Source organism: Drosophila busckii, chromosome 2L, assembly GCF_011750605.1.
Source record: "Drosophila busckii strain San Diego stock center, stock number 13000-0081.31 chromosome 2L, ASM1175060v1, whole genome shotgun sequence".
NCBI classification, from domain to species: domain Eukaryota; kingdom Metazoa; phylum Arthropoda; class Insecta; order Diptera; family Drosophilidae; genus Drosophila; species Drosophila busckii.
The window spans coordinates 545,897-564,042 of NC_046604.1; the positions used below are offsets into that span (position 1 = coordinate 545,897).

Genomic DNA, 18,146 nt, shown 5'->3' on the forward strand with positions numbered 1-18,146 from the left:
AATAAAAGTTAAATTCAAACATAAACCAATAAAATTAAAAAATCATAAATAACAAGCATCTTTGTATGGACGGAGTTTTGAACCACAGGAATATTTGAATAAGGCCAAAGGACTTGCTGCTTATGTCTTGCTTGCTGTCATGTTTGATTTAGTTATATATAGTTTTAAAATTAAAATAGTCAATCCATTTTTTAGCATAGATCTGCTTGCTTTAAAGAATTTGAAAGCTTGTTTTGCTCAAAACTTTTACCCAACCTAACATAACAGTTCAGCTTTGCCGCTGAGCTGAGCTCATCTTACCAAATGGCCAAGTGAAGCTGCAATTGTAAGTTTTTCTTTGCTGCAGGCAGGCTTAACCGCAAGTCTGTGTGCCACAGCTGAGTGCCTCACTTCAAAGTGTCAAACAGCCGCCAAAGACGCATAATGAAGTGCAAAATGTCATTAATTTGCCCGCTTGCTGCAGCTGCCAACTGGCAAACTGACAACAATAGAAAGTCGGCAGTAAAAGCGTATGAAAAGTATGCAGAAAAAAAACTAAACACACACACACCAACACACACACAATATGAATGCGAGTTGCATGCCACACGTTGTCACGAGTTACAGATTTCTCAAGCGACTGCGCAGACGGCGGACTGCAGTTGGTTTTTGTAATCAAAACAAGATCTTAGAACTATTGGCGCCTCAGTCCAGCTAAGGTGGTGGATGGGGCAGTGGTGCGGGCTGCTGTTCAGGTCAGTGAACATAAAATACGAGTTGCCGACGACGCGGTGGCAACGTCTTTTGAAATCTGATATTGTTATCAAAAGCTAACGGTAATTATAAACAAATAAAAGCGCAGCAACAGCAACAACAACAACAACAATGAAATGTAAAGAACACACAGGCGCATGCTGCTGAGTTTGTTGTTGGTAGGTGGTGGGGGGTCCATTTGTTGGACGCTTCCGACGCCGCATAAATTAGCCAAGTGGCCCCATGTTAGCCAAGTTAGAAGCTCTGACTATAATTCAAACTAATTTGTTATATTGACAGCGTGAGCGCTTTTGAATACACACACACACATAGACACACATGTACAGCAGCAGCAGCAGCAAATTGGTCAATTATGAACTGAGCCAGGTATGTACGCTATGGCCCAGAGCCAATGCGTGTTTCATTAGTGGCCAAGTGACAATAAATAAAATTTGTTTGGTCAGCGTCGGCGGCGAGGTTGGGTGGGGGCTACAACTAACTAATTTAAATGCGCTTCTACGCTGAGATATTAATCTGCTTGGGAAGCTTACTGTCAGCGCGGTCTAGCTTTGCTGCTTCTTCTTGCTCTGCTGGTCCAGACCACCAGCAACCATCGGTAGCTCTCATCTTGACTAATACGTATTATAATTTGATTTTATTTTTTGGTTTTTGTTAAAATCATTTTCATAAATGAATCATGATAATGAATTGTTTATGCTGCGGCGAGCTTCATGGGAAAAAGAGATTAGCATCTCAGCATTTATGTTAATGCATGTTGAAATCACCTCAAAGCAGCACAAATTAAAATTAACAGAAAATACAGCAATAAATATATTAATTTGAGTTACGAGCTTTTCGGCGCTACATTTCAAAGTGTTATGGCTGATTCACTTGCAAATATGCGAATTTTTGGCGCTTGATTTGCCATAAGCTAATGCATATGCATATAGAAGAGCTGCTTGTGCTCTGAGTCTTATCAATGGTAAACATCCTCTGTTTGCAGTTGATGACCCCCTAAAGTAAATAAACGTGTTCAAGTTGAAGGGCAAGTTGAAGTTCAAGTTCGATGGCTGCATCAAATAAAATCATTTTATTTTTATAAAATCATTAAATTAATTTTTATAAAATCATTAAATTAATAGATAATAATATGCAGAGCAATAAAATACAGTAAATTGAATTTATGGAATAAAAATATGTAAGAAATTAATAGTTTAATAAATATATAAATTATATTTAAACCTTTCATCTATAGCCAAGGAAATTCTTTGCAGGATGAATGCTTTAATTCAATCTAGAACATGTCTTATAATATTTAAATGTTTAAACATCAAGCGTTGCAATTGTAAATTTAACTTTTTTTTTATTGAAGTGCAACATTTGTGATTAAACTTAACTCAAGTTATAATTACATTAAAATGTAGTGGCAACTAATTTATTTATAGATAAACATTTAATTTAATATTATTGCTTTAGTTTTGAGTAATGGATTGGCTGCATTTTATATATTTTTTTTAACTTTTGTTGGCTGCAACTTAATTAAGTTAAATTAAATTAAATGTTTAACAAGCTCTGCACACTTTTGAAGTAATCCCAATTACTGTAAACTCTAATCGTCAATTAGAGCTCACCAATTGATGAGCAGGCATTAATCAATTGACTGCCAATGTTCCCATGAACAGAGACATTTACACTTGCAGTCAGTTGAGCGGGTGCTGGGAGGTGGACATTGGGCAAATAGAGTGACTTACCCACGCTGCTGCGCATGCGGGTGCTAAGGGTTGATCCTTTTTTGGTTTTTTGTTCTTTGCGGCATCACGTGACAAGTTGCTTGGGAACTTGGCAAGGCAGGCACATCCCACGGGATTCAATTTATGCGTGTGTTGTTTGAATGTTTTTGATTGTGCGTTGCTAATTCAAATACAATTCTCAATTGTGCTTTGGTTGTTGTTCTTTGTGGTAAGCTGATGCCAGCTTGAGTTAGTCCTGGGGGTTGGTTGCATCAATTTCAGCGACAGCTTGCGCCTGTTGGCATTAATAAAGTCAAAAACACATTTATTGTACTACACGCAGCTCACCAGGGATTTGTAATTAAACAAATAAACCAGCAGCAGCGGCAGCCAAATCAGAGATTCAGTTCGCTTTGTCAAACAGTCACGCTAATTATTACAAATGATTGCATATTTATATATTTTTAGCATTTTTATGCGTAATTTGTCAGCGTTTTTATTTTCATAAATGCCACAAATGCTGCTGCTGCTGCACCTGAGAGTCTATATATATGCATATCGAAAAGCTATATAATTGATTTATGGCCAATGGATTGCCGCACGCTTTCAATGGGGGGGAACTTTAAATTTAGCTACAACTAAAACAACTAATTTAGTGAGAGCTGCTAGGGGTGGGGGGTTAAGTTAGCTGTTCCTACGTTTTGTCACGTTCATAGGCATGTCTGCCACTCCCGCTCCACGCTCCTCATCTCGATCTTTTGGTATGCAGCTTGTTCATTTGTTTGTTTTTGTTGGGGATTTTGGCAGCGCGTCGCGTCACATTTGACACTGACAATGCGGCAGGTACATGCTGCAAGGCAAGCTCTGCTGCCGTTAAGTTGTCAGTGGCAGCAACACAGATACAGATGTGTATGCGTGTCTGCATCTGCATCTGAATCTGTGTGGCAGCTACTCATCTAACGAAAGATTAATTGAACGTGCGCCAGTGCATTATTAATCTTGTCGAGCTTAACTTAAGAGCGCCCGGCATTGTTTCTAAAATATTGTATCGCACATTAAGTACACTTTCCATTCGCTGTTGGGCTGCGGGTGTCAGCGACCAGCAACACTTGAGCAGCAGCAGCAGCAGCAACGTGCAGCTGCCCTATGCTACTAGATTTCTTTATTTTTTTGTATTTCTGTGTGTCGTGCTGGAGGATACATGCCCCTCTCTAATTTGTTTATTGCTTTGATAATGCAATTTTTTAGTCAAGTCATTTTGTCTGTGTGTGTGTGTGTGTGTGTGTGTGTGTGTGTGTGTGTGTGGGGCACATGGCAATATCATAAATATATCGCGCTGATCTGGCGCGGCAGCAATTACCGGGTGAGCCATATTTTGTCACATTTTGGTGTTTTGTTTTTAAGGTTTTCTTTTTTATCAGGGTGAAAGTTGAAACATTTTTACGACCGCCAGAGGCTGAAAGAAATAATGAAGTCACACTTGACAAGTATTTATTAATGAAAACTTAAGTTGAAATTAAATTGTTATGACATTGGTTTTGGGAAACGTAAATAAAAGCTTTTAATATAATATAAGGCAAGACAAATTATATTATTTATATAAATATATTAGTGAGCAGCTTGCTTTAAACATTTGACGCTTCAGTTTTGCTAGCCATTCAATTTCAAAGTTCGTAGTACTTCCTGCTATGAATCATAGCTTGAAATCAATGGCTGATTTCCTCTTAACGACCTGTAAAAATCACTTGAATATTCTGAGAAGCGAAAACTATTGCGCACATGCCAAAGAACTTGCCACAAATATTGCGCAGCTGCTCAGCAATTTCACAAGCGTACACACACATACCAATAAACATATAAAGATAAACAATAACTGTGGCCCACCCCTCGCCGTGGCAAAGAAATAAAAGTAACGTCTCGCTTGTAACACCTTGAGAGAGTTTTGTGGCAACTTTAATCCATAGTCAGCCACCACCAGCAACAGCAGAAGCGTTGGCAAAAGTTCAGCCAAAGCAGCAGCGAAGCGACTTTGAAGATATGTGCGCTGGTATGTCACGGGAGGGGAAGTTTTTTCAATTTCTATGGAACACCTGGACGCTGTCGCAGCGCAGTCGCAGTTGCTACGCTGCCAAGGTGCACGGCTAATGAGTTTGTATTTTGACGCAGCAATGTCTGGGGTACGATCAACAAATACGCTGAACAAATAACATAAAAATAAAAATCATATCAGTTCGGTTTCATTTCGAATCGTTTCAATTTCCTTCCATATGCCAAAGCACTTGCGTCATGCGCATTTCATAAAAATAACAAACAAGACAGAGACTCAAACTGAGACTGAGACTGAGAGACCGACGTAGAGGAAGTGCACACCTTGCTCCATTAGCATATTATTAACCCCCTAGAAAGGTTTAAGAACTTGTTTATGAACATGTGACAAATGCAAATAACAATTCCCAAGTGAAGACGCGCTCAATGCGATCAATGCGCTGCAATGCGATCATCCACTTCCTTTAACCTTAACCCTTTGTGTGCTATGATTTTCTCAAACCGGATGTCCAGAACTATTTCAACATTATGCAAATTGCATTCAAGACAGTGCTAACTACACTTTGACATGTCAAGTCGCACACCTGGGCACAAGATCTTTCCCACCGTCATTAAGTGACGAAGGGATGTGCTAAGTAGCAGATTTCATTAAAAGTTGCATTAATTTCAAGCTCATATAAATTATTGTTAATTGAATTATTATTATTACTGAATTAATTACAAAGCTCTAATAAAATATTATGAGCAACTCTTGAGCTGAGCTACACTTTTGTAAATTGAATAATTATTTTGGCTAAACTTCACTTTGCTTTTGTAGTCAAATTTACCGACGCTTATGTAGTTGTCATTTTTGGAATTGTAAGCAGAGTTTAAGTAGCAAAATTCAAAGTCTAACCCATGCGGGATGCTGCGAAGTAGCATCAGCTCAAATGAATCGGAGCTGCTAGATGCAGCGACGCCGCGGCACTCGCTGCTGTCGGGTCGCTTCAAGCAGAGCTTTGCCTATGTAACGCTCAGATCGCGTATGCCGGGCATTATGCTTCAAGTGATACAGACGCTGCAGAGCAAGCAGCCGGAGCTGGTGCAGGAGTACGGCGAGGAGGTGGAGAAGGATCTGCGCGTTATTATTGAGTCTGTGGAGCGATTGAAGCGTGAGCTTAGTCGGGATACGCAGTTTACGCTCTTCCATGGCAATGAGCCGGATAAGCTGGAGTGGAATGCATTTCTGTCGGAGCTGCCGCATCCGAAGCGCTCTTACTTTCGCGCCTGTTGGATGCACGCCGAGTGCTACCTGTACAGGCGGCTCTACTCTTTTTTCGAAAACAGTCGCTTGCTGCACAACTTTGACTACTTTGCCGATCTGAAGCAGGAGGATCTGAAGCTAAGCGGCGTCGCCATGCAGTCGCTGGCGGTGGCCACACGTGGTCTGGGCAAGAATTTCGAGTCGTTCAGCAAGCTGATGCGCATTAATCTGTGGAGCAATCACTACGAAATTCAGCTGAGCGCATTCTCGCACGAAAAGCTGAGCAATTATGTGGACATTGATCTGATGGCGCAAGTGGCGGGCTTGGACAAGCATTTGCTCATCAATGAGTCCACCCTGGTGTGGAATTGCCTAATGAAGGCGAAAGGACAGAAGCAGATTGTTGTCGAGTATATATGCGACAATGCAGGCTTTGAGTTCTTTACGGATCTGCTGCTCAGCGAGTATCTGCTGGAACATGGGCTGGCCACGCAGGTGCGCATGCATGTCAAGGCCATCCCCTGGTACATATCCGATGTCATGGAGCGCGATGTGGAGTGGACCGTTAGTTTCTTGATGCAGCATAAGCAGCCAATGGTCTCCATGGTGGGTCATAAGCTGGCGCGCATGATGGCCGAGCAGCGTCTGGTGCTGGCGCCCACTACACATTTCTGGACAGGACCGCAGCCGTATTTTGTCATGGTTGATTGCAACATTGAGCTCTATCGTATGTTTACTGGCTCTCAGCTGGCCATTTTCAAAGGCGATCTTAACTATCGCAAGCTGCTGGGCGATTACATTTGGGATTCGGCGGAGGAGTTCATTACCTGCCTGCGTGGCTTTCGTCCTTGCAACATTTGCGCCATGCGCACGGTCAAGTGTGAAGTGATATGCGGCCTGCCCGAGGGCGTGGCCGATCATCTGCTCAGAGTCGATCCACAGTGGATGATCTCGGGCAACTACGGCGTCATCCAATATACGGATAGTCTAAAGTGCAACTGCTATCTCTCTAGTCCGCCGTCCAAGCGCAACAGTTAACCAAATTTCCACTCGGACACTTACATATGGCAGCGCTTCAGGCCAGGCCAGGCCAGCCAGCAATCAGCACTCGTCTCTTGTAGCATCTAAAGCGTATTGTATTTTTTTCATTTTTTTATTAAATGCAGCTTGGCGCTCCGGCAATGTCTTAATTTGCCGCCGTGCCGCCAGCGTAGTGAAAACTCTCTCAATGCTTATAAATGGGCGCAGATTTGTCAGCGCACTTTTGAGCCCCAAATCAAATGCGCCTCGTTACGCCCACAGACGCAGTGGGGCTGGGACTGGGACTGGCTAACTGGCTAGCTGGTTGCCTTTAGGTGCCACCTGCAGTCGCTTGTTGGCCAATTGGCTGCTTGACTAATGCTGTTGATTTTATTAATGTGGCGCACATGCGCTGCCATTTGTTAGGAAGCTCCAGCGGCAAATGAAAATGGAAAGTTGTGAAAAGCACAAATGAGCAAAAATTAATGTGAGAGCTGCAAGAATTTCTATGAAAGCAATGGTAAGCAGTTTAAACGAATATGTAGCCAATCATAAAGATAAATTATACAGCAGAAATAAAATGAAGTTCTGTACATTAAAGTTAATTCAATTAATGTTTAGTTTTATTTCATAAGCAAAAACGATCAACAGTTTATAACTTTCAGCTCAAGACTATCCAACTTGGACTCTTAAGCTGGATTAAGCCTCATATATGTTAACTGATCTACTGCTTATCAATTGGCATTCACATCCTTATTATGTAGATGATTCATCAGACTTATTATGAATTATTATATTTCAGTCAGTTTCTAATGTTTTAAGAATTGTTTTTGCTATAGTTCTCAGCATCTCAGCATGGCTTTTATGCTTTATATACTATTTTATAAGAATTCCCAGACTGCAAACGCTTAGACAAAACAATTTCCCAATGCACAATTGCATTTGACTTAAAATCTTTTTATATTTGCAGTAGCCTGCAGCGATTTCTCAGTAATTTGATAGCATACAGCCATTAGAAATTCAAATATTTATAACAAAAATTGCTTACTTAGTTGATTGCACTTCAAATCAAATGAGCAGCCGGCCACAAAGGTCCATTAGATTCCCACAATTGTAAGAGAAAAGAGCAACATGAGGCCCGAGATTGAGATCGAGATGCCAATGCAGGCATCTTGAGTACAGTACTCCCCCCGCTTTGAACAATTAATGAGCAACATTGCAATAATTGTCGAATGCGCAACAACAAACTATAAATTTTCCCACCGTTAGCCAAAGCCACCCCAAAACAAACGAAACTTACTGCGCAGCTGCAGGACATCTATAGAATGTAAACCAGTAGTAAACGCTAAATCAAAGCAACAGCCTGTTATGGCAGCAATGGCTGCTGCTGCTGCTTGGATTGTTGTGGCATTTGCAAGGGGGTTGAGTGTGTGTGTGGCTTGGCTGGTTGTGCGCCCTTGAAAACAGCAGAGAGCACCCGGCACTGAGAGCGCACCAGGTTGTTTGTTATTTGCTGGTGCTTTTGTCCCAGCGACCAGAGAGGGGTTGCAAAACTTTCTCACAGCCAGGTGATGATTATGGCTGTGATTTGCAACCACCAACCAGTAGCACCACCATACCCACCACCCCTTGCATAGGCTTTAAGCTGTGCGCAGGTATGCGGCATTAAACCAGCTGGCAAAACGTGATACGATCAACACAATCAACAATTGAGTTGTTGTTGCAAGCAAGGTGCGACACTTTATACGAAATTTTTATATAATTATTGATATTTGCTTGTAAAAAAGCGTTGCTTATCAATATGTTGCACCCTAAATTAAATAGCGCATGCAAGTGAATTTTTATTTTCAAATTTATGCGAAAATAAATATCAGTGAGCTTGTGAGTCATTGCAGCGAGGGATTTACTTAAGCTTCTAAAGTACAGTTAGTCAGAGAGCAGCTAGGGGAACTTTTAATTGTTATTCAATTTGTAGTAGGGACTTTTTTAAGCTACTTTGCTTACCAGTTTATTTAATTGAGCGTCTAAATATATTCGCTATAATTTGTTGTATTTATAAAAAGTGAGCTCAAGCAACTATAAATAAATTAGTGTTTAAATTGTTTTGAGTTACATTTGCTGACTTATGAGAAATTTATTTGCCATCAATAATGCGCGACGACTGCGCACAACTTTCTTTTACTTCCTCTTGGGCGAGTTTGTCGAATTGGCAAATTTGTTGGCGTGCAAACTTGACGACAGCTGAGCCATTTGGCAACTAAATTATGTGGCAAATTAAGTGTATGCGCACTTGGCAAGCAATTACGAGTACGAGTATCTCTCGAGGGGGTGTGCTGGGGTTGGGTGCACGCTAAGTGGATTTGCATTGGCAGTTGACATAAACCTTTCGCCAAAAATGCCGCCAAAGGCGCTGGTCAAGTGGCTAAAAGGTCAAAAAATTTCGTAATCAGCTTTATGCATGCGCAAACACACACACACACACACACACACACACAGACAAACACACACGTAACCATAAGCATAGTCAGCATGTCATCCTATATATCACAGACAACGCAGCAGCGCAGACAACAAGCTGGAAAAAAACTAAAACTAAAGCTGTAGCTAAGAGCAAAGACCAAAGACCAGAGACTGGGCGAATGGCACTGTCAACTCGACAGCGCAACGATTGTGGCAAACAAACAACACATTCGCCAACTGACCAAGTGGCCGCCACAACAACAACACCAACAACAACAACAGCAACAACAACAACAACAGCAGCAGCAGCAAGTAGAAGTAATAGTAGTACTAGCTGTATTAGTAGTTAGTGTGTGTGTGCAAACGACTATCACCCGCTAAAATTCAAATTCAAATTTGCTTTAGCCTAAAAATACAAGCAAAGCGAAAAAAATAATAATAAAACCCAACAAAAATTAGCCATCGACTTGGGCGCTAATCTGGTTTTAAACTGCTCCACGCTGCTGCGATGCGGGTGTGTACCACGCAGCCTGCCACGTTCGAGCCAACTTATATAGCCATAGTCCAGCCGACTCTTGTTGTTGTTGTTGTTGTTTTGGGCCACATGCATTCGTTTGGTCATCGCTGACCAGGCTGGCTGGCAACCAGTTTATATAGCACCCGCACCTGGCCAACTGCCCAACTGACTGCTTGCAACTGCCACACACACGTTTACAACGTTGCTTGCCCCTGCCTAGCCAGCTGCCCTGCCCTGTTTTGAGTTCCTCATCAGGGCTGTTTGAAAATTTGTAGCAATTGCGTTTCGGGACCGAACATCACACAAATAGTTTTCGCTTTCGCATTAATTTAATTAACATTCATTTGTGGCTCGCAGACAGTCAACATATTGCTAATCGCATGGCGAATCGAATTTAGCAATCAATGAGTCGGACTTAATAAAAATACGTCAGCTGAGCAGTTGGTCAAGCTCAGTTAAAAAAAGGATATTTGGCATTGCTTTTGTCGAAGGAAAGAAATAACAAATTAAAATTGTGCGTAACATATAAAAATATTTCAAAGTTTTCTTTTTACTTTTTAACTCTAAGCCAATTAAAATGGTTTAAATATTAACAACAGTGTCTTCTAAGCTTGTTAGCTGTTCTATTTTATTTTCCTTGAATTCAATTCAAATTAGTTTCCCATAGTAACTCGTACATTTAGTTGTCTATAAACAAATTTATTTGTTGAGTTGGATGCGCTCTGTTATGTTTCTTTTTCGGCCATTTATTGCTTGGCTAAGAGCTGCTTAATGGCGTCAATTAAATTTCACCTTAGTGGCAGTAAAAACAACCAACTGTTATTAAGCTGTTGATAGGTAAATATGGGTTTACGAGACATTAAATAATGGGGGCGCAAAGTGCACTCAATGCGAAATTGAGGTTTATTGGAAGTGCAAATGCAAATGCAATTATTGCAGACAAAAATAAACTGTGCGCTGGGCTTGCCATTGAATTTATTTTTTTTATATTGTGGCGCCTTTCCATTTTTTTTTTTCTAACTCTAAACAGGTTGGGCAGTCAGCCGCCCCAAAAGGAGTTGTCTGTCTGTCTGTCTGTCTATCAATTGATTGGCAGACAGACAGACAGAGACACCCGCTAAATTCAAATAGTTGTGGCCTGTAATTCGTCTACTCAACGCCAGGCGTTTGATTTGCTGATGAGCAACACTCTTTCCGTCATATTCTCAAAACCCCAATTACAACAGCCGAACAGCACAGAAAAAAAAACCAAAAAACAGTTGCCAATACAGTTGGCCACGTGAATACCCTTATGCAAAACAAATCAAAACAGCATTAAAACTCGTAAATCTAAGCCAAAAAAACAACAACAGCAACAACAACAAGCCACGTCTGGGGCGGCTAACAAAGCGACTGCAGCATGTGCCACAAGCTCTGGCGTTGGCCCCAAAGACACTTGGCTTGGCCACTCGAGACGCAAGTCGCTTGAGTCGCGAGACTATGATAAAATATGAGACACTGGGGCAGACAGTCAAATGGCCAGGCGCTAGCTGTGTGGCTATGATTCAGTGCAGCCAGCGCAAAAAATATAAAATAAATAATATAATAAATAAATAAATAGTAGGAGAGACTGACGTACACACCAGCCAGGCAGCCAGGCAGCCAGCCAGCCAGCAAGCTGACTGGGTTATTACTGCATTAAGCACTGACAAGCCGGCAAAATGCAAAAGGTTAGAGCGAGCTGGCATATGCTGTAGCTGAATCTGAATCTGAAGCTGGAGACAACTCCCAGCTACCTGTCAGCTTCAGAGCCAAATGAAAAGCCTTCAATAAGGCCCCGAAAAAAACTACTTGCTGTTATTTATTTATTTGGCAGCGCCTCGCGCAATGCATTAGCTGCAATAAAATAAATAAAAATCGAAATTGACTACGTCAGAGAATGTTGGCATTCATAATGCATGAGTTTGATTTTTGGGCCAACCAAATAATGCTAAAGTGCAAAAAATCACTTAGGTCTGCGTCTGTGTGTGTGTGTGCGCAGATTTATGTTAACTATTCGACTTGTTATAATTGGTATATTAAATGATTTAAAAGCTTGCCAATGCGCCAACACAAACAGAAATCAATTCACAATTCACAGTTCGGGCCAAAGAGGAGAAATACAAAATTGGCTGCAGCTCTAGCTCTGGAGTCCAGTGTGCGCCCAAACAGGCTTAATATTATTTATGAGCCCAATATGCGCGATATCACGTAATAATCACGCACATAAATGGCCAAGTTAAATGCTGCAGACCTCTCTGGTGCTTAGGCTCAGACTCTGGCTCAGAGCTCAGTCTATGGCCAGTTGCATTTCATATTTCATTTGCAAGTGTTATTTGCAAAACATTTGCGCGAGTGGCGCAAATAAAAAATTAAGTAATAGATTTTGTCGCTCCGATAACAAAATAGTGCTAAAATAGCAAATTTTTTTTATTCAAATGCGTCAAAGCATATTCATTGCTTACATTTAAAGTGAATTGGCAAATATTAGACCACCGCGCCAGAGTGTGCATAGAAAATTTATTTAATAATCATTTTAAAATATGCTTATGCTGAAGTCTTATGAAAATTTATAAATTCATTTAAGGTACTGATTTGATATTATATAATAATAAAGAAATGACAAAAAGTAATAGATGCACTAAATAAAATTTAATAGAATGAAATAATAATTATAAATAAATTTAGACATTATTTGTTTGTTTCTTATAGTTGGCAGACTTATTTGTAAATTGTTGTTTTGTTGTTAGCCATTTTTAGAGGTTTTGATAATTAAGCTCGAAATAGATTACATATGCCTCGACTGCTTTTTAATTTTAGCCATGATTCACCATTAAGCAGATGGCCATTAAATCGCTTGTCAATTGCGGCTCCAATAGCAACAAAAGAGTCGCTGCAACAGCAACCACATCAACAACAATTATACGCAAATTGCTGGCAATTGATGTGCATTGGTAACAGCAATAGGCCGTCATCAGCAGCAGCAGCAGCAGCAGCAGAGGCTGAGGCAGCAACCACATGTACAACAAGTTGGAGTGAAAAGCTCTTGGCGTGACTTGGCCAGAGCAATTGTCAATAGGCGAGAGCCAAAGCCAAAGTCAGTGTCTGACAGCTGAATCACCTTCATTTTTAATGGAGACAAGTGTCAGGTAATTTATGCACAAAGCGCAGAAATTGATGCACAAGTTAAACAAATTAAAATCGATTGTTGCAGCAAACGGCGAACATCAGTCGAAGACGCAGTCGCAGTCCCAGTTGGATGGACTCGATGTTAACTGTGAACCTGGCCAGTTCTTTAATCAGGGTCAGTCCAAGTGCAGTCCGGGGTCAATGCGAATTGTGTGAAAATGGCCGAGGCAGCTCAATTTCGAGTTCATGACGATTGGTTGGCTGGCTTGTGATTCTCTCTTTTGGCTCTGACTGTAAGCGATCTTGGCACTTCATTATTCACGCGCGTGCTTCGTTCAAGGCTCGCGGAAATGTCAATAGCAAATCACTTAATTTGTTTGCCAATTTTCGCCACACAATGCCGAACCGCTAAGAAACGTGTAGAAAATTGTGCTGCAAAATGCGCTCACGATGCCTTCAACTTGGACTCGTTGTAGATGTTGCTGTTGCTGTTGCCGTTGCCGATGTTGTTGCAAATTTGGTCAAAATAATGTGCAAGCATTATCCTTAGCTATAGCCTGTGTTAATTTCGCTGACTGCGCCGCAAGCGCTGAGCGCACAGTTCGTGGCTAAGTTCAATGGGGTCAATAAACAAAGCAGCTGCCAGGCATAGAGCTTAGATTTATGAGTAGCACGTAGAGAGAAGCGCCAAAGCGCTTTTGTAGTTGTAGCTTGGAGCTGCAGCTGAAGTGAACCCTCAGTTTGCCACATGTTGTATGCAACCCTTAAGCAGCGGCGCACCCACCACAGGTACAGCCACACATCGGCACTACTATATACTATAGTATATCGCATGTCGCGTGGCGTTGGTCAACCCACAAAAAATAGAAGATGACAGCGCTGCGATAGGAGCGCGTGTCAGAGAACAACAAGTCAAACCGGAAAGTGGACGAGCCAACGTCATTGCCACCCAGCAGGACCTGCATCCTAGTTGCAAGTAAGGCGGCGCATGCACAGCGAACGTGCAAAGTGTGGGTCACGTGCCGCATATTAAGAGTTGAATAAAAGAAAGCGTATGTCAAGCAGTCGGTTCAGCAGTTCAGAGGGTGGTCGAGGGTGTGCAGGCAGCCGTAACGCCCGGCACCAGTTGCAACCCTCTCGAGTGACGCAAGTGTAGTAAAAGCCGCTGCTGCTTACGACGACAAGTAAATAATATCATCAGCGTTTGTCGCTCATTAAGGCACCAGCAGCAGCAGCAGCAGCAACAGCAGCAGCAAAGCCATCATTTAATTTGAGCTAATTGAATTTTTGGCATTTTGGCAAACTCTTGCACCCTACTCTCTTTCTCGCTGAGATTTGTGACAAGTGTGGGAAACTAGCTGCGCTGCAATATGTTAAATGTCACCCAAAGGCCCACCCCAAAGCCAAAGCGGAACCTGCGCAACGATCCGCGCGTCTAGCTCATGTGGGAAAACCATTAGTCGCTGATACTTTCCACCCTGTTTGCAATATGCGTTTTGTTTGAATTTGTCAGTCAACCCGCAATAACCAAAATATTTCTCAATTGTTGACACTCATCATCGACGATGCGCAATAATTGTTAACTGTTTAGTCACTGTTTGATTTTCGACCCTCTCAAATCATTTCGAGCTCGCAGCGTGGGAAGTTAATAGCTGTAATTGTTTTATGAAAGTTATAAGTTATGCTTCATCTATTTGAGGTGTGAATGGAACATAGAAATTTGTTTGGTTCCCAAGCAAATCAAGCAGAACTAGCGCCCAATTGGAAAATATGATTTGTCTGATAGGAAAAACTCTTGAGCGCGCACATATGCGATTTGAATTTTGTATTTATTTGAAATTCTATTTGCATTTGCATTGACCTTAGCTTTGACCATAAAATTAGCACTTAAGCTTGGCTAGTTGAGCGCTCATTAGACGCGAAATCTATGCATGCAATTTAAAGGCTTAAGCCTGGCTTAAATGACTCCATTGCATTGGCAACGTCCATTACAAGCCATTACGGCAAGTACAACTAACAGAGTCATGGGCACAACGGCACAAAACAAGAGAAAGAAATGTTTGAAGGCAAATCCAAACTAATTTCAACCACCCTCAGGTGATGAAGACAATTAAATATTCGTGATTTAACGATCACTTTGCAATGCTTCAAACTGTCAGACAGACGACGACGGCGGCGGTCGCCATATCCCAAATTCCCATTTCAGTCAAATGTAAATGACTAGAGCCCTAAAAATTTTCCGCTGCCGCTGCTGCTGCTGCAGATAAAGATCACAAGGAGTCAGCTTGGAGTTTAGAGTGTAGCTTGGCGTGGCATGCAACAAGAACTAAACCAAAGTGCTGCTGCTGCTGCCGCTGCTGCTGCTGCCTCAAATGAACGTTTGTGGCTGCGCATCACGAATTTTCCAGGCAGTTAGAATGCCCGAAAACTGAAACAGGTTATATCATGCATAAGTTGCTGTTGTTCAGCTGCCTGCCATTTTGCCAATTTGCCTATCAACAAGCGATCGATTAAGTACGCCTACCAAACAGGCCAAAAGCAGTTGCCACAGCTTTGGCTTTGGCTTTGGCTTGGCTATATTCTTGGTATATTGGTCACAAAGTCAAAATGTTAATAAATGCAACTTTGAAGACTGTCTGGCCGACTGCTGGCGAGATGCGACGGGTGGACGGGCGACCCACCCACAAGTACGTGGGCGTTGTTATTTTTGTTTTTGCTGTGGTCAAGTTCATTTCTTTTCGGGGCTGTGCGAGTGCGAATTCCCGATGCCTGCCTGATGCCAATCAGGTGTAATAATTCTTATTGGCAACGCTTCAAAAACCTCCAACTGGCAGCAGTCGACTTTCTTTTAAATATGCCTATAACTCCCGCTCTGCTTCAGCATCTCTCATTTTCTAGCGCTTCACGTTTTTTGATTGATCGTGCATACTAAACTATAAATCCATCGTGATACATTGAGGCGATCAGGCGAGGCTGCTGCTCAGTCGCCTAGTTCAGCTGCAAGTTGCCACAGCTACAGAGAGTTGTATAGAAAAATAAACGAATTGAGTTTCAAATAAACACAAAAGTCAATCAATATACTATATAAGAGCAATGCAGTCAGATTAGAATTGAGAATCTAATAAGCAAAAGTCTGTTAGTCTGTTCTGTCTGGCTAAACGTTGATGTTGCTTTAAATTTATGCTAGTTCTTACTAGAAAATAGATCGCTGCCTAATTCTTGGTATTAATCACACTGTGCAGCGGCTAATGCAGGCCGTTAATCGTTCCAGTGTGCACTTTACACGACTTTTGCCTAATTTTGGGCCTTTTTATCGCACACAGCTGCAGCCATCCACCCACCGCACCACCCGCTCCGCCTGGGCTTGAAAAATGTCGATCAACGAGTTTTATGTGCCAAGTGACACCAACGACGCATAAATATCTGGCAGGCAACAACTAATTAGTGTATGGGGTACATGCAGCCACTGCCATTGCCACTGCCACTGCGACTGGTGGCAAGGTGTCGCCTGCGAGAGAGAATTCCCCCAGCGCTGCACTTAACTCGTTCTTCCCCACGCAGTCTTTGACACACTTTGTAAAAGTATTTTTGGTTGCCTTGGCCATAAGAAATTATTGAAAATCTTCAGCCTTCAGCCAAGCATTGAGCATTAACGCAACGCTTGGCATTAAATGCGATTAAATTGATTTCTTCAAAATGCCATCAAATTGCCGTTCGTCTCAGTTTGATTTTTATATGCATCTTGCATCTTGTCAACTGCTACGCATTGAGCGGCGGCAGCAGCCAAGCCCGAGGTGGGGTGATGAATTGTTGCATGCAACATTTATTGCACTTGAATGCGCAGCGCGCACAGCTCAAGGCCCAAGCCCCATAAAAGTTCGTTTTTATTGTTTTATTATGTGCAGCAACACCTTCCAGCCCAACAACAATAACAATTGAGCCCCCCCAAAAACATTTTTATGTGCAACTAAGCCAATTTCTGCGATTACAGGCCACGTTTGCTGCCAACAAAGCAGCGCAGATGAATAACATTTGGCTATTGACTTAAGCTGCAAGCCAAACACAACATTAACATACAGAACTCGAACTGAAGACTCAGATCTAAGCATATATTTGATTATAACTTTGTAAATAAGCAGGCTTAGCGGATGCTGTTAAAAGATTTAAGGCGGCAATAAAAAAATTACATTTTTGGCAGTTAAAGCAAAACATTCAGCATGAGTCATAGTTTCAAATTTGAGCATCAAGCAGGCCTGGCGTTATATATGAAATTTATAATATGTAGCGTCTTGATTTATAAAGCTGTAAACATTCAGTGCTGGTTGCTATACAGAGCGAGAGTTATTACCCTATTGAAAATAAAGTTTTCTAAAGTATTTTTAATAAAAATAATCATTTTGAGCAGCTGTGTATTCGACGTATTCGAATCTCTATGCTAGTGCAGTTTCTTTTAAAGGTATTAATAAAACTAAAACAATTTTATTTTTATATCATTTTAAATATTACTTTTATTACGCAGCTTTGCTTTTAATCAATTTTTTTTAGCTGCTCTGTATTCAACAAAGGATCGCTAAGCAAGCAAAGTTCATAATGCCCGTTCTTGTGAGGAATATCAACAAAGCACCCGCCTGGGAATTGTATCTGCGCCTTATGCGCACCATTGATAAGCTTATTGCTGCTTTTTACAGAGCGCAATGCTCAATGGACAAGCAATCCAACGCTGTGGAGCTTACTAAAGCGTTAATCAAGATGGCCCAATTGATCGAGGTGCAGACTGCATTGCTTAGACATGTTGTGATACTATTCAAATCTAGCTCAGTTGGATTGAACTAAAGCAAATTATTTTTATTAGTTGGCAACTCATTGTCAACTCAATTCGAATTTATGTTTGCCTATGGACAACTTTAAAAAGTTGCAGCTAAATATTATTGAATATAAAGATTGAATTAAAAGAAAGAAATGATTTTAAATTATTATTAGTTGGCAACTCATTGTCAACTCAATTCCAATATATGTTTGCCTATGGACAAAGTTACAGCTAAGTGTTGTTAAAATTACTCCACAGTAAGAAAAATCCAAAATCAATTATGAAATAGCTTACGTAAACATAATATAACATTTTAAATTTTAGTAAACTTCCTTTTTTTTAAATATTTCTGCTGCTCATGTTTTGTATATACTTTTCAAATTAGAAACATAGATTCAAAAGCCTGCTCAGCACTTTGTTAAACATTATAAAATAATAATGTAA

The 18,146-nt window shown here is 41.2% G+C and overlaps 2 protein-coding genes across 3 annotated transcripts; both read left to right on the top strand.

Annotated features, from left to right (window-relative positions):
- Positions 1–5,330: 5,330 nt before the first annotated feature.
- On the top strand, positions 5,331–6,951 carry LOC108600058 (damage-control phosphatase ARMT1). The gene has a single exon (XM_017987407.2). It carries the CDS (start codon positions 5,413–5,415, stop codon positions 6,787–6,789), a length of 1,377 nt encoding a protein of 458 aa, XP_017842896.1. The 5' UTR covers positions 5,331–5,412; the 3' UTR covers positions 6,790–6,951.
- A 10,252-nt stretch (positions 6,952–17,203) lies between these two features.
- On the top strand, positions 17,204–17,846 carry LOC117135041. Of its 2 annotated transcripts, none has more exons than XR_004458959.1 (2): positions 17,204–17,351; positions 17,415–17,846. XR_004458959.1 is itself a non-coding variant. In XM_033294874.1 (2 exons), exons 1-2 carry the CDS (start codon positions 17,328–17,330, stop codon positions 17,726–17,728), a joined length of 312 nt encoding a protein of 103 aa, XP_033150765.1. In that variant the 5' UTR covers positions 17,217–17,327; the 3' UTR covers positions 17,729–17,842. The 2 variants fall into 2 exon arrangements, 1 of the variants encoding a protein (XP_033150765.1); XM_033294874.1 differs by having other exon boundaries at positions 17,217–17,351; positions 17,441–17,842.
- Positions 17,847–18,146: the final 300 nt, after the last annotated feature.

Coding starts and splice junctions, on each gene's coding strand:
- LOC108600058 (XM_017987407.2), top strand. CDS start 5,413: ATGCTGCGAAGTAGCATCAGCTCAAATGAATCGGAGCTGCTAGATGCA.
- LOC117135041 (XM_033294874.1), top strand. CDS start 17,328: ATGCTAGTGCAGTTTCTTTTAAAG. Junction 17,352..17,440: donor TAGTGCAGTTTCTTTTAAAG/GTATTAATAAAA, acceptor AATTTTTTTTAG/CTGCTCTGTATTCAACAAAG.